Source organism: Salvelinus sp. IW2-2015, linkage group LG36, assembly GCF_002910315.2.
Source record: "Salvelinus sp. IW2-2015 linkage group LG36, ASM291031v2, whole genome shotgun sequence".
In the NCBI taxonomy this organism is placed as follows: domain Eukaryota; kingdom Metazoa; phylum Chordata; class Actinopteri; order Salmoniformes; family Salmonidae; genus Salvelinus; species Salvelinus sp. IW2-2015.
The window spans coordinates 9523137-9538815 of NC_036875.1; the positions used below are offsets into that span (position 1 = coordinate 9523137).

Sequence of the window (15679 nt, forward strand, 5' to 3'; positions counted from 1 at the left end):
CTGAGCACGCACTCCTGAGGTGCCCCCGTGTTGAGGGTCAGCGTGGCAGATGTGTTGTTACCTACCCTTACCACCTGGGGGTGGCCCGTCAGGAAGTCCAGGATCCAGTTGCAGAGGGAGGTGTTTAGTCCCAGGGTCCTTAGCTTAGTGRTGAGCTTTGTGGGCACTATGGTGTTGAACTCTGAGCTGTAGTCAATGAATAGCATTCTCACGTAGGTGTTCCTTTTGTCCAAGTTTGAAAGGGCAGTGTGGAGTGCAATAGACATTGCATCATCTGTGGATCTGTTAGGGTGGTATGCAAATTGGAGTGGGTCTAGKGTTTCTGGGATAATGGTGTTGATGTGAGCCATGACCAGCCTTTCAAAGCACTTCATGGCTACAGACATGAGTGCTACGAGTCGGTAGTCATTTAGGCAGGTTACCTTCGTGTTCTTTGGCACAGGGACTATGGTGGTTTGCTTGAAACATATTGGTAGTACAGACTGAGGCAGGGACTGGTTGAAAATGTCAGTGAAGACACTTGCCAGTTGGTCAGCGCATGCTTGGWGTACACGTCCTGGTAATACGTCTGGTCCTGTGGCCTTCTGAATGTTGACCTGTTTAAAGRTCTTACTCACATCGGCTACGGAGAGCGTGATCACACAGTCGTCCGGAACAGCTGATGCTCTCATGCATGCTGTGTTGCTTGCCTCGAAGCGAGCATAGAAGTAATTTAGCTCATCTGGTAGGCTCGTGTCAATGGGCAGCTCGCGGCTGTGCTTCCCTTTGTAGTCTGTAATAGTTTACAAGCCCTGCCACATCCGACGAGCGTCTGAGCCRGTGTAGTACGATTYAATCTTAGTCCTGTATTGWCGCTTTGACTGTTTGATGGTTCGTCTGAGGGCATAGTGGGATTTCTTATAMGCGTCTGGGTTAGAGTCCCACTCTTTGAAAGYGGTAGCTCTACCCTTTAGCTCAGTGTGGATGTTRCCTGTAATCCATGGCTTCTGGTTGGGGTATGTACGTTYGGTCACTGTGGGCACGACATCATCGATGCACTTATTGATGAAGCCAGTGACTGATGTGGTGTACTCTTCAAAGCCATCGGARGAWTCCCAGAACATATTCCAGTCTGTGCTAKYAAAATAGTCCTGTAGCTTAGCATCTGCATCATCTGACCACTTCCATATTGACCRAGTCACTGGTRCTTCCTGCTTTAGTTTTGGCTTGTATCCAGAAATCAGGAGAATAGAATTAAGGTCAGATTTGTCAAATGGAGGGCGARGGAGAGCTTTGGGTGGTGGACCATTCTTGATAMACACAGGAAACTGTTGAGCGTGAACAGCCCAGCAGCATTGCAGTTCTTGACACAAACCGGTGCGCCTGSCACCTACTACCATACCCTGTTCAAAGGTACTTAAACCTTTTGTCTTGCCCATTCARACTCTAAATGGCACACACACATAATCCATGTCTCAATTATCTCAAGGCTTAAAAATCCTTCTTTAACATGTCTCCTCCCCTTCATCTACACTGATTGAAGTGGATTTAACAAGTGACATCAATAAGGGATCATAKCTTTCACCTGGATTCACCTGGTCAGTCTATGTCATGGAAAGAGCACGTATTCCTAATGTTTGTACACTCAGTGTATGTTACASAGTCAAATGAGCAACTATATACAGCGAAATACCATACATGACAGGTTTCTCATAATGACAGGCAGTTGTTATCTAACGTCACAGTGGCACGAAACGCAGACATTCTGTGTTAAATGAAGTATCAGATACTGACAGATMGCAAAGGGAGGCGTATGAGGAATACTGCGAGGAATATGGTAACAGTTGAGCCAACATGGTCTRTATTGACAATCACAGAAGTAGCCCAAAGAAGACACTCTGACAAACCTGTGGACAAATATCACTTTTTATCTATATTACCTGTACCTGCAGCCAGTTTCCAAGATGTTTAAAAAAAACAATTCAACTTCACATCAATAAAAACATGCTCTGTCACTGGCTCTGTCACTGTCACAGGGAAAATGCTATTTACATTATGACTTATTCGGGACACCTGGTTAGCAATTTTGATTGAACAGGGCTAAACACTCTTTGTGGAAGATTTGAATCCTGTGGAGTCAGTGTCCCGTCGAGGTGGTCTGGGTGGCTGGACTACAGAGAGAACCTCCTTAGCATACAGTGTGTCGTGGAGTCCTGCTGCCCGGAGGGCCTGTTCAAGCCTCACTCTTGGATCAGACACAATCTGGAAACCAACAGAGGAAATGATAATAGGGATCTGGTCAAAAGGAGTGCACTATATTGGGAATATGGTGCCAATTGGGACGYGCTGTTGTAAGGTCCAAAAGGTATAAAAAAAAAATAGATAAGGACGATACTGTCACACCCTTGTTCATAAATGTTTATGATATTTTGCAATTCTAGTCAAACATGTTTTCATATGTTTCCGAACATTCCTCAGTTAAACCAAGGTCACTTAGTCATCGATCACGTTTTCAATCGGAGGAGATGATCTAACCGTCACTGGCCTGATTATGCAATAGACTGCAGGTAAAAAMCAGTGTGCTTTCCTGCACAGTGGAGTCGTGACACAATGTACCAGACAGACGTACTGTACGTAACTTCACCCACAGGCCTTGAGGGGATTCTGTTTAAAGGTCTGTCTGCATGAGGGTAAGGTTTGTTTACCCAGGTCAAACATTATTGTGAAGGATTTTTMTGGGTTTTTGTATGCCAGTGAGTGAGGCAGTAAACACAAAATATTACATTGACACAAAAGGAGGTTGGTGGGAAGAGCTATAGGAGGAYGGGCTCATTGTAATGGCTGGAATGGAATCACTGGAACGGCATCGAACATAAACCACATGTTTGACCCTGTTCCATTCATTCCATTCCAGCCACAATGAGCCCATCCTCCTATTGCTCCTCCCATCAGCCTCCTCTGATTGACACACGTTAACAACATTGGGAGCTACTGGAGAGGGCGCAGTGGGGGAAAAGGCAGATTGACGTGTCTTGACTTGAGAGCAGAAAGTAAAGGACAGTGGCAGGCCAGACTCACCTGAGAGTCTGTGTACGTGTTGAGGTGATATAGGGGACGGTGCAACCGAAACTCCTCCTCTCCGCTCTGCTGCATTATCCGGCCTCTCCAGGCCTCCGTATCTCCCATCATCCTCTCTGGGTCTGGCTCTGCCACCACTGCCACCTTAACCGTGTGGGGGATGGAGAAATCACTTGGAAAAACACCAATTTGATGATAGCCTAGTCATTTCCTTGTATTTCCSTATCCCACCAGTAAGTGGCAGTGAAGCCTCAAAACCAACATGGAACAGCGGGTTCAAAAGCGGCCACAAATGTTCTCCTCCGTGGCATTTTAAATGTCAGATCCAATAAGGGAAGTGAATGGGAATAAGTACTGATAAGAGACGTACCTGATTTCTCAGGGCCTCCAGACGACCGTCTCTCTCCTCTTCCTCTTTTAGGCGCTGGAGCGCCTGCGCCTCCCTCTCCTGCCTCCGCTGCAGCAGCGCCTCCTCACGAAACTGCACCCTGAGGGCAGGAGGGACAGAGAGAGRGGAGGGAGAGAAGTGGGCAAGGACATCAGCCCTCAGCCCAGGCACCACCTATCTGTGGTGGCACAGCAGCCATGCAGGCTGAGAGAGCGTTATGGGCTGCCAGAGAGCTGCTCCTCAGTCTCAGCAGCAGCTACAGTATCTCATGTCCTCAGTGCTCCTCACCCTGCCCTGACTAACTCAACCCTGTCTCTCTCTCGTTCTCCTAGCACTGTTTAAATGCCAGGGACTTGAAAGGAGGCCTGAATGCTAGAGAGTACCGTGGAAACATAGGAGACTGCACTAAAAAGAAGARAAAACGGCAACTTATCGAATCATACCAGTGGTTCCTAAAATTAGATATTTCAAACTATTTCCTCAGTTTGTTATGGAAAAACATATAAATGACTCCATAAATGACGCACCATTCGAAATAAAGGTGTTTTATGAGCATTGTCCAAATAAGCCATGGGGGCGAACAAAGAACTGTCTGTCAGCCAGGTGTTGAGCTCTCTCCTTTAGCGGCCTTGAGGCTAAGCTGCTGCCCATGGTGCATGCTTACCTTTCCTTATCTCTCTTAGCTTGCTCTGCCATGAGTCTCCTCAGCTCTGTCAGTCTCTGCTGATCTCTCCTCTCCAGCTCTTCTCTCCTCCTCTGTTTCKCTGCATAGTACTGCTTCACCTAAGATATACAGGGCACAAACGTTCACAAAACAAACCAAAACGTTTACAATAATACCTGGAGCARGCGAGTGAACACGAGGGAAACTTTAGTGCGATGTCATCGCGTCCTATTGATCGTGACGGTGTGAAATCAGATAAGAGTAAATCAAATGAATGAGACGATAGTTCATCGTCTGAGAGATGACTGTGTACAAGTATATGTAATCCATTTCAGCCTAAATGGCATCATTAATCAGAGATTCTCCCAGCTTTCCTGTGGTACTGTAGCAGGCCCCAAAGGAGGGGCGCAATCAAACAAGGCTGGCACCAATACACACTCTGGGGTGATACCAAGGGGCAATGCGGGTCAGGGACCACACACTTCTACATACACGCATGGACACACACACACACACACACACACACACACACACACACACACACACCAACACACAACAGCACACAACAACACACACACACACACAAATCACGCACACACACACGCAGGTGCACACACACACACACACCATCATACCTCATTAAGCTGAATATACAATTAATCAAGCTAATGAAAATCATCATGACACTTTTCCACTTTTCTGACAACCTTATAATAACATATACTGTAATATTATATTACATATCCGTGGAGTTAAATCACTCAAATGAACTTGGGCCATGCCTACAGTATATTGKATACTAAGATGTTATTATATACTGCCATAGAATCTGAGGAGCATGGACTCATTTCAAACATAATGTGACTGGGGGCAGTGCAATATGCTGGAGCGTGGCAGGTGTAAGGATTAGGAGGTTTTACTTTTTCCTTCTGCAGTGACCTCATGGCCGAGTCTCTCTCCTGCTCCCTCCTCAGTCTGTCCTCCTTTTCCTCCTGCTGCCTGCCAGCAATGGCTGACTCCAATCTGGCAACCTCTTCTTGATGGGCACGCCATTTCTGCAGCTGGACACACACACAGGCATGTAGGTTAGTACCAATCAAAGGCTGCCTCTCTGGACCGAATCACGTTGCCAGATGCCCAGCTGGGTACCAGCCCCAGAGTCTGGTGAGAATGAAAAGGAAAAAGAGGTGTTGAAACAGCCCCTCACAGCACGTTAGAATACCTCAGGACAGTACCGAGACCCAGAAAACCCTGCTCCCACACTSTAATCTAGCTATTTATGCACTAGCCTGTACAACACTTACCTAACCAACAACATGTTGCTGTAAGCCATTGTCTCACAGCCACACACACTCCAACACATACCACYCACCCTGTCAGACCTGTGTAAACACACACGCTCCACATATGCAATCAGACTCAGTGAAAGTGCGAGCACACACAYGCATGTGCATGCACGCACGCACGCACTCACACACACACACACAAGCACACGCACGCACACACAACTATAGTTGAGGAGTGAGTGACAGGTTGGTTATGCATCAGGGTCCCTCTGGCACGGTGTGCACTGAAGTGTTGCAATCCAAACAGGCAGACAGATTTACAGATCCATCAACACAGAGCTTAGGAACCCCCTAAAGAGAGCCAAGCATTATTAACACAGTCTATCACACATTAGCACCAGCATCATCATCAATCCAATCAGCCTGCCTGCCAGCCTGCCTAAGAGGAACCAACAACTGGCTGCTGTCTGTTTGTTTGGGGGAAGCTTAGAGGAAAGACCCTGCCCTGCCTTAATCAAATGACATCGGGGTGTGTCTCAAATGGCACCCTATTCCATTTAGTGCACTATATAGGATAGTGCACTATAGAGAATGAGAAAGCAAGAAAACACATTTCACTGTACTAGTGCACGTGACAATAAAACGTGAAACTTGGAATAGGGTGACATGTGGTACATAGACTTGGGGATGGAAAGATATGGAGGTTTATGTTTACATTAAGGGGTTTAATAGAAGAGTTATTAGTTATGACGCAAGACAGAGGCTCAACCTCTTAGAAGGTCTGCCCTGAGCGGAAGCATTAATCACTCACTTTACATAACTTTTTGACTCAACTTTATTGTCACTCAACTTTGAGATAAAATATAAGATAATGGCTGTGGGGAAAGGTTGGTTGCGGCTCTGTGCATACATAGAAACACGTAATAGAACATAGACAAGGACATACACAGACAATGAATACAGGTAGTAAAAGTGCATGAGCAATGGATATTGGATATTGCAGCAGCAGGTTCTGTGGGCTTCCTCGTCCAGACTGGGCTTGAATGTGTTTAGAAGCATTGCTACATGATACCTTCACATCTCMTGACTTCTCATGACTTCACAGTTATTGCAAAAGTTTGCTTGRAGCAGACAACACCAGAGAAACAAATGCTTCCCATACAGAGGAGGCTGGTGGGAGAAGCTATAKGARMACGGGGTCATTGTAATGGCTGGAATGGAATGGAATCAAACACATCACACATATGGAAATCACATGTTTGACTCCGTTCCATTTATTCAATTCCAGCCATTACAATGAGCCCTATCRTGGTTCCACCTGTCACCAGAGGGCACTCAGGTGTGTCCTATTTACTCATTATGATTTCCCTGTTAAAAGAGGTGTGTTTTCTGTTGTCCTTTGCTGAAGCTCGAATTGTGTGCCGTGTGCGTTTGTGTCCAGAGTRAGTTTACGAGACTTAGTGTTTGTTGATTTCCCAGTGTTACTGTCATCCTTCCTGTATCTGTTTCTCAGTAATGTATTATGTTTATCCTTAATCACCGATTCCTTGTCTGGTCTCTTCTCTGCACCTGGGTCCAACCTTACCATGTCATAGCAAGCTTCAGCCCACAACATGGAMCCAGCAGAGATCACCCAGATCAAGAATGTTGTAACCCACCAAGGAGCACTGCTGGGGCGGCAGCAAAAACAACTCTTACAGATATCAGAAACCCTCCGGGCACTTACCGACTGCCTCCAACCACAGTCCAACCCCAACCCAGGAGGAGCCAATGCCCAAGTCTCATCACTCAGTGCTATAGACGTTGCCATAGTTCCTCCAGGGAACCTGTACCGGGAACCCAAGATCCCAGCCCCCGAGCATTATGATGGCCACCCGTGAGGATGCAAAGGTTCCTCACCCAGTGCTCTGTGGTGTTCGTGCTACAGTCCTCCTCGTTCCACACCGATTGGGCCATAATCGCCTACATAATCTCTCTACTCTCGGGCAAGGCCCTGGTGTGGGCAATGGCGGTGTGGGAACAGCAGCCACCATCCTGCAGCTCCATATTAGCCTTCACTGCCGAGCTGCGACGAGTCTTCGACAACCCAGTCGGCGGACAAGAAGCGACCAGCTGACTGTTCAACATCTGCCAAGGAGCCAGACCAGTGGCTGACTTCGCCATTGAGTTCCGCACCCTCGCCGCAGAGAGTGGGTGGAATCAGAGGCACTGGTCACAGCTTTCCAGCAGGGGTTGGAAAGGAGGATGAACTGGTCTCTTGGGAACTGGGAGAGAACCTTGAGTCCCTGATAACGCTGGCAATCAGGATCACTTTTTTGACACCACCCCAGTATCCAGGTTTCCTGAGCAACCCAAGCCCCCCAAACCCAGCATTGAGGAGCCCATGCAGCTGTGACACATGTCTGAGCGCACAGGAGCGTGACAGGTGCATGTGCGAAGGCTGCTGCCTCTACTGCGGAGGTCTCGACCATCTCCGTGCCACATGCTCAGAGCTGACGGGAAACGCCAGGGCTTGCCAGGACAAGGGGAGACCCTGACGAGCTATACAGTTACCCCCCGGCTACCCAGTCACCGTCTGTCACTACATGCAACCCTCCACTGGAACAACCTGTGGAGGGTGGACTCCAGGGCCGCAGATAATGTCATTGATCAAGACTTCGCCAGAGAATTACAAATCCCCTGCGTGAAATGTCCCATCCGTCTACAGATTCAAGCCCTCGATGGACGCCCCATTGGCTCCAGCCAGGTAGAATATCAGACCAATCCCATTCTACTGCAGGTTGTGCGGAATCACTCAGACTTAATTTTCTTTTGATCATGGCTCCCGAGAACCCATTATCGTGCTACATAACCCACTACTCTCCTGGCCCACGGGACACCTACTAGACTGGTGTAAGAACTGCCAGACTAMATGTCTAAGACCCMCACCTAGAGCCTTTCCGCATCCCCCTGCATCCATTGATGACCAATTCTTCTCTCTCCCTCCCAAATACTTCGACCTCCGGGAGGCCTTCAGTAAGAGGCAAGCTGCCACCCTCCCTCCCTCATCTTCCAAACGACTGCGTCATAGAACTCCTACCCAGCTCCACCCTCCCCGGGGSCGTCTTTACTCCCTCTCAATCCCTGAAGCTGCAGGTACGGAGAATTACATCCGGGAGTCGCTGGAGGCAGGATTCATTCGCTCCTCAACATCCCCAGGTTTCTTCTTCGTGGGAAAGAAGGATGGAGTTCTGCGTCCCTGCATCGACTACCGAGGGCTGAACAGGATCACGATTAAGAACCGTTACCACCTACCCCTGATGTCCGCCACCTYGGAGCTGGCCCAGGGGGCCCAATTCTTCACCAAACTGGACCTCCGCAACAATCTGGTGAAAATCAGGGAGGGAGATGAATGGAAAACTGGCTTTAACACCCCTAGTGGCCACTATGAGTATTTAGGCATGCCATTCGGATTATCAAATTCACAGGCAGTCTTCCAAGCATTGGTCAATGACACCCTTAGGGATATGTTGAATCAGTTTGTCTTTGTTTACCTAGATGACATCCTGATCTTCTCCAAGACCCTTCCGAAACACATCCTGCACGCGCGCCAAGTCCTGAGACGCCTCGTGCAGAGTCAACTATACGTCAAGATTGAGAAGTGTGCGTTCCATGTATCCCAAGTCTCTTTCCTGGGCCACATTATCTCTTCCGCCAGCATCCAAATGGACCCTGTAAAGGTTAGGGCGGTCACTGACTGGCCCCGTCCCGCCTCACTCAAACAAGTCCAGCGGTTCCTTGGGTTTGCGAATTTTTACAGACGTTTTATATGGAACGTTGGTGCGGTAGCAGCGCTTCTCACGACCCTAACCCGCAAGTCCCAGACCCATTTTGTCTGGACYCCCGAGGCTGACAGGGCATTCATGGAGATCAAGGGAAGTTTCACCTCCGAATCCATYCTCATTCATCCTGATCCTACTTGTCCCTTCGTGGTAGAGGTGGACGCCTCRGACACCGGAGCAGGGGCGGTCCTTTTACAGCAGAACGAGGGGGACAAGAGAATGCACACGTGCCTTTCTTTCCAAGCGATTCTCGCCAGCAGAACGCAACCGAGAGCTCTTGGCAGTCAAGTGGGCCCTTGAGGGATGGAAACACTGGTAAGAGGGGGCACCTCRTTCTTTTGTGATCCGGATGGACCATAAGAACTTTGTCTCCATTCAAGAAGCCAGGARGTTGAACGTTCGCCAGGCTAGGTGGAATCTGTTTTTTACAGGACCACCCCCTGGAAAGGACRCTACTCTGTCACAGAATATTATGAATATTATGCTGTTATTATTGACTGAGTTAGACAAAGACTTAGATATTCAAGGATTGCTGCACATTACTGTAAGTTCCTGTAAGAGCCAGAGTGCATAGATGTAGGCTCTCTCTGTCAACATATATTACGTGTTTTGAATTTGATATCTGTGTCGAAACAGCTGTGTAAAGTCTACTGGTGATTCGAACCTACTGTACAAAAACACAATGTAGTAGCTTCCATACATTCCAAAATAATACTTACAAATACACACACTCAAAGACAATCAACTCAGTGTGGTTAAAATGYCCCTTTTGATCTATTTTGTGTTGCCTATTTCTCAATCTAGTAGGCTACTCTCACAGATACATTCTCTGTCTGCGTCTATCACAAATGGCACCCTATTCCCTCCACAATGCACAACCTTTCACCAGAGCCTACCCATTGGGCACACACTGTTTAAATCAACATTGTTTCCAAGTCATTTGAATGAAATTACGTTGAACCAACATGGAATAGATGTTTTGACATCTGTGCCCACTGGGTATGGGCCCTGGTCAAAGTAGTGCACTATATATGTAACCGATGTGAAATGGCTAGCTAGTTAGCGGGGTGCGCGCTAATAGCATTTTAATCGGTGACGTCACTCGCTCTGAGATCTTGAAGTAGTTGTTCCCCTTGCTCTGCAAGGGCCGCGGCTTTTGTGGAGCGATGGGTAACGATGCTTCGAGGGTGGCTGTTGTCGATGTGTGCAGAGGGTCCCTGGTTCGAGCCCAGGTAGGGGCGAGGAGAGGGACGAAAGCTAAACTGTTACATATAGGTAATAGAGTGCCATTTGGGACGCACTCTCCGAATGTATTATGTAACCAGTGGATGTGAAAAATCACACCAGAGAAAATCTAGGTTTTTAAAACACACACACACACAATTGCACCATCAATCAAGCTAGATAAGATAGTTGGGTGCTTAATGTTGGGATCTGGAGAGATGTGAGCAGTGCAAACAACCTGGGTGTGTGTGTGTGTGTGCGCGCTCGTGTTTGTGCATGTGTGCAAGTGCATGTGCCTCTTTGTGTTGATTATGTCCTCTTCTGAATATGAGTATGTAAATATTAAAAACCAAACAGCACAGCGAAGTGGCCATCATAGCTACCTTAAACCAATCTTACTTCATATTCCCCAAGCTCCCGAGAAAAAACGAAAAACCATGCCACAACAGTGGCTGAAGTGWTTGGGTATGTCTTGCTTGTTTATTGCTGGTTAGAGAATGCATCTTTGAGAGCGCAAGAGGAATAATACACTCATTACATACAGTCTACAGCAATTCATCACTACAATCTAATTTTCTGTGCCTCGCTGCCAAGTACAAACATACTTTTTGTACATGGCAGCCTTAARAAATGAAGACTAAATCTAGAAATGTCAGAATGATAAAAGCACAGCTGCCTTTTACATCTGCAAACCCTGCCTTCCCCAAAGTGTTTGTTAATATAATTTTAACATAGCTCAGATTTTTGCCTCTGAGCACTCACTGACAGACTAACCAATGAGAGATCTGCCATTTTCAGGTCTTGCCATAGATTTTCAAGTAGATTTAAGTCCAAACTGTAACTCGCCCACTCAGGAACATTCACTGTCTTCTTGGTAAGACACTCCAGTGTAGATTTGGCCATGTGTTTTAGGTTATTGTCCTCCTGAAAGGTGRATTAATCTCCCAGTGTCTGGTGGAAAGCATACTGAACCAGGTTTTCCTGTAGGATTTTGCCTGTCAATTTCAGTTTCTTTTTTATCCTGAGAACCCCCCCAGTCCTTAACGATTACAAGCATCCCCATAACAGGATGCAGCCACCACTATGCTTGGAAATATGGAGCGTACTACTCAGTAATGCGTTTTATTGGATTTGCCCTAAATATAGCACTTTGTATTTAGAACAAAAAGTGAATTGCTTTATCACAACTTTTTGCAGTATTACTTCTGCCTTATTGCAAATGTTTTTATATTGTACAGGCTTCGTTCTTTTCACACTGTCAAATAGGTTAGCATTGTGAAGTAACTACTGTACATTGTGGTTAATMCATCCTCCGTTTTCTCCTACCACAGCCATTAAACTCTGTAACTGTTTTAAAGTCACCATTGGTCTCATAGTGAAATCCCAGAGCGGTTTCMTTCCTCTCCAGTAACTGAGTTAGGAAGAATGCCTGTATCTTTTTAGTAACTGGGCGTATTGATACTGATATGCTCAACATAATAGTTCATCAAATGTCGGCGATGGTGACACAGCTGTGGARGTGTAAATGAATGACAAGAACAAGGGTATTTGGGTTCAAGTATCCATGGCAATGTCCTTACAAGTGGTAGTCTTAAAATGGGGGCCAGAGCAATGTACTTTAATGACTTAACCTTTCACGGCTAGGGGTTCCGCTAGCGGAACGTTTCGACAACATCCGGTGAAATTGCAGAGCGCGAAATTCAAAATAAATTATTAGAAATATTTAACTTTYATACAATCACAAGTGCAATACACCAAAATACAGCTAAACTTCTTGTTAATCTAGCCACCGTTTCAGATTTCAAAAAGGCTTTACGGCGAAACCATGCTATTATAACTGCAACCAAGTGCCACAKAAATCTAGGTTCCCATAGAAAAAAACAATTGAAAACACAGTGAACTCAAAAAAGAAATGTCCTGGATGGTTTGTCCTCGGGGTTTCGCCTGCCAAATAAGTTCTGTTATACTCACAGACATTATTTTAACAGTTTTAGAAACTTCAGAGTGTTTCCCATCCAAATCTACCATTATATGCATATCCTAGCTTCTGGGCCTGAGTAGCAGACAGTTTACTTTGGGCACGCTTTTCATCCGGACGTGAAAATACTGCCCCCTATCCCTTAAGTAATCAAATGATGTCAGTGAATTCCAAGTCTCCTAGTACAGGGAATTTAGTACAATATTCTATTGATAACATTATCTCAACTTCAGCTAATAAATGTGTTTCTTAGCGAGATCCCGCCTTTCTTGGAAATCTGAAAGATTTAACAATGAACTAAACTCTAGTCTGTCGTGTAGTAGGCTCAGTAACATGAGGGCACGATGGGTATAATTAAGGGTAAGTTTACTCAGCAAGCTTAGCACTCCATCACAGCATACATCATCAGCACATGCATACTCTTCTTCTCCCTATCTGGAATCCTGTTCTCATTGTACTTCCGTTCTGTACCAGAATAGGTMAAATAAAATAYCTGTATGTCTCTAGTGGTAAACATGGGTAGTGCAGYAGAACACAACATACAACATTCAAATTAGTGGATTAGGCTATTTCAGCCACACCCGTACCTAACAGGTGTATACAATCGAGCACACAGCCATGCAAACTCCATAGACAAACATTGGTAGTAGAATGGCCCATATTGAAGAGCTCAGTGACTTTCAACGTGACACTGTCATAGGATGGCACTGTCATAGGATGCCACCTTTCCAACAAGTCAGTTCGTTACATTTCTGTCCTGCTAGAGCTGCTCCGGTCAACAGTAAGTGCTGTTATTGTGAAATGGAAGCGTCTAGGCGCAACAACGGCTCAGCCATGAAGTGGTAGGCCACACAAGCTCACAGAACGGGACCGGCGAGTGCTGAAGCATGTAGCGTGTAAAAATCGTCTGTCCTTGGTTGCAACATTCACTACCGAGTTCCAAACTGCCTCTGGAAGCAACGTCAGCACAAGAACTATTCGCCGGGAGCTTCATGAAATGGGTTTCCATGGCCGAGCAGCCGCACAGAAGGCTAAGATCACCGTGCAACAATGCCAAGCGTCGGCTGGAGTGGTGTAAAACTTGCCGCCACTCTCTGGCAGTCAGACAGACAAATCTGGGTTTGGCAGATGACAGGAGAACGCTACCTGCCCCAATGCATAATGCCAACTGTAAAGTTTGGTGGAGGAGGAATAATGGTCTGGGGCTGTTTTTCATGGTTTGGGCTAGGCCCCTTAGTTCCAGTGAAGGAAATCTTAATGCTACAGCATACAATGACATTCTAGACGATACTGTGCTTCCAACTTTGTGGCAATAGTTTGGGGAAGGCCCTTTCCTGTTTCAGCATGACAATGCCCCTGTGCACAAAGTGATGTCCACACAGAAATGGTTTGTCGATGTCGGTGTGGTAGAACTTGACTGGCCTGCACAGAACCCTGACCTCAACCCCATTGAACACCATTGGGATGAATTGGAACGCCGACTGCAAGCCAGGCTGAATCGCCCAACATCAGTGCCCAACCTCACTATTGCTCTTGTGGGTGAATGGAAGCAAGTCCCTGCTGCAATGTTCCAAGGAGGCTGTTATAGCAACAAAGGGGGGACCAACTCCATATTAATGCCCATGATTTTGGAATGAGAGGTTCGACAAGCAGGTGTCCACATACGTTTGGCGATTCGTATTTTCTTTCTTTTCATATCTTGGTCTAGTATGCATAATACGGTAAACTCCGGTACCTTGACCTCTTGTACATTCGCTTTTCTATCGGCACGGCACATCTGTGCGTAATGACCATTTGTTTCACAGTCCTTGCATTTAGACTTGGCGGCGGGGTAGTTTGTTGCGTTAGCTAAGTGAGTATTAGAGCGACACCTGTAACAGCAGCGACCTGACTTTCTTGCATCATCAGGTGGATTGGAGTTGGTACGGGCCTGTATCTCCGTTTATTCTTCTTTTGGGGATTTTCTCTCACCGCCTGTACTGGCAGTGGATTATTAATTAATTGGATGTGGGCTTGGCAACTTTCCACTTGAGTAGCGAGCGCAATAGCAGTGTGAGATTAGCCTGCAGTAAAAGCCTTTTTTTGACACGGGGAGCCTGAGGCCTTTTCAACAAGTTGATCTCTCAACATCTCATCTCCTCTATCACCAAAGTCACAGTTCACAAGTAACTTTCTCAGGGCGGCAACGTAATCTGCTATGGACTCATCAGGTCTCTGTGCTCTTTGTCTGAATTTATGGCGCTCAACCACGACATTGATAGCCGGAATGACATGTCCCTGGAGAGCTGGGACAGGTGTTGCAAATGTAGTACCTGTCCCTGTTAAGTTGTAAAATATCATTTGATCTTCAGTACCAAGGCAATGTAGTAGCACTGCATGCTTCATATAATCTGGCCAGTCATCTCCTGTAGCATTGACAGCCACCAAGTAATTGTTGAAGATTTTCAACCACATTGCAAACAGCATCGTAGGTTGACCAGGGAAGGGCAGGAACGGAGTAGTTGATGATGCTAACGCTGCCACCATCCTTGTCGCCAATCTTGTCGTGTAGTAGGCTCAGTAACATCAGGACACAATGGGTATAATTAAGGGTAAGTTTACTCTGCAAGCTTAGCATTCCATCACAGCAGACATCATCAGCACATGCAAACTCTTCTTCTCCCTAACTGGAATCCAGTTCGCATTGTACATCCGTTCTGTATCAGAATAGGTCAATTAAAATACCTGTAGTGCAGCAGAACACAACATTGTCACCCGTTCCATATTCATCTCATAGAAATTTGCCAACTAATTCTCTATGCACCAACATGTCTTTCAAATCAAGATAGAGTAGCATCAATATACCTACAGCTGTAGAATCTGTAATGCAATAGAAAACATCTGTAGATAATAATTGATGTCATCTCTGTCCCGACATTAAGTACAACATGCAGTGGCTTGCGAAAGTATTCATTTTTCCTATTTTGTTGCCTTACAACCTGGAATTAAAATAGATTTTGGGGGGGTTGTATCATTTCATTTACAACATGCCTATCACTTTGAAGATGCACATTTTTTGTTGTTGTGTGAAACAAACAAGAAAAAAAAAAAAAAAACAGAACTTGAGCATGCATAACTATTCACCCCCCCAATGTCAATACTTTGTAGAGATACCTTTTGCAGTAATTACAGCTGCAAGTCTCTTGAGGTATGACTCTATAAGCTTGGCACATCTAGCCACTGGGATTTTTGCCCATTCTTCAAGGCAAAACTGCTCCAGCT

The 15679-nt window shown here is 46.1% G+C and overlaps 1 protein-coding gene across 1 annotated transcript in view; it reads right to left on the bottom strand.

Moving 5' to 3' along the window:
• Positions 1–284: 284 nt before the first annotated feature.
• LOC111959436 (coiled-coil domain-containing protein 148) overlaps positions 285–15679 on the bottom strand; it is a 70552-nt gene continuing 55157 nt past the window's right edge. The window contains exons 11-15 of the mRNA XM_023980977.2: positions 5030–5170; positions 4110–4228; positions 3428–3545; positions 3058–3201; positions 285–2241 (exon numbers count right to left, since the gene is read on the bottom strand). Coding sequence (XP_023836745.1) covers positions 2080–2241; positions 3058–3201; positions 3428–3545; positions 4110–4228; positions 5030–5170 — 684 coding nt within the window. The 3' untranslated portion in view covers positions 285–2079. The remainder of the gene's footprint in view (positions 2242–3057; positions 3202–3427; positions 3546–4109; positions 4229–5029; positions 5171–15679) is intronic.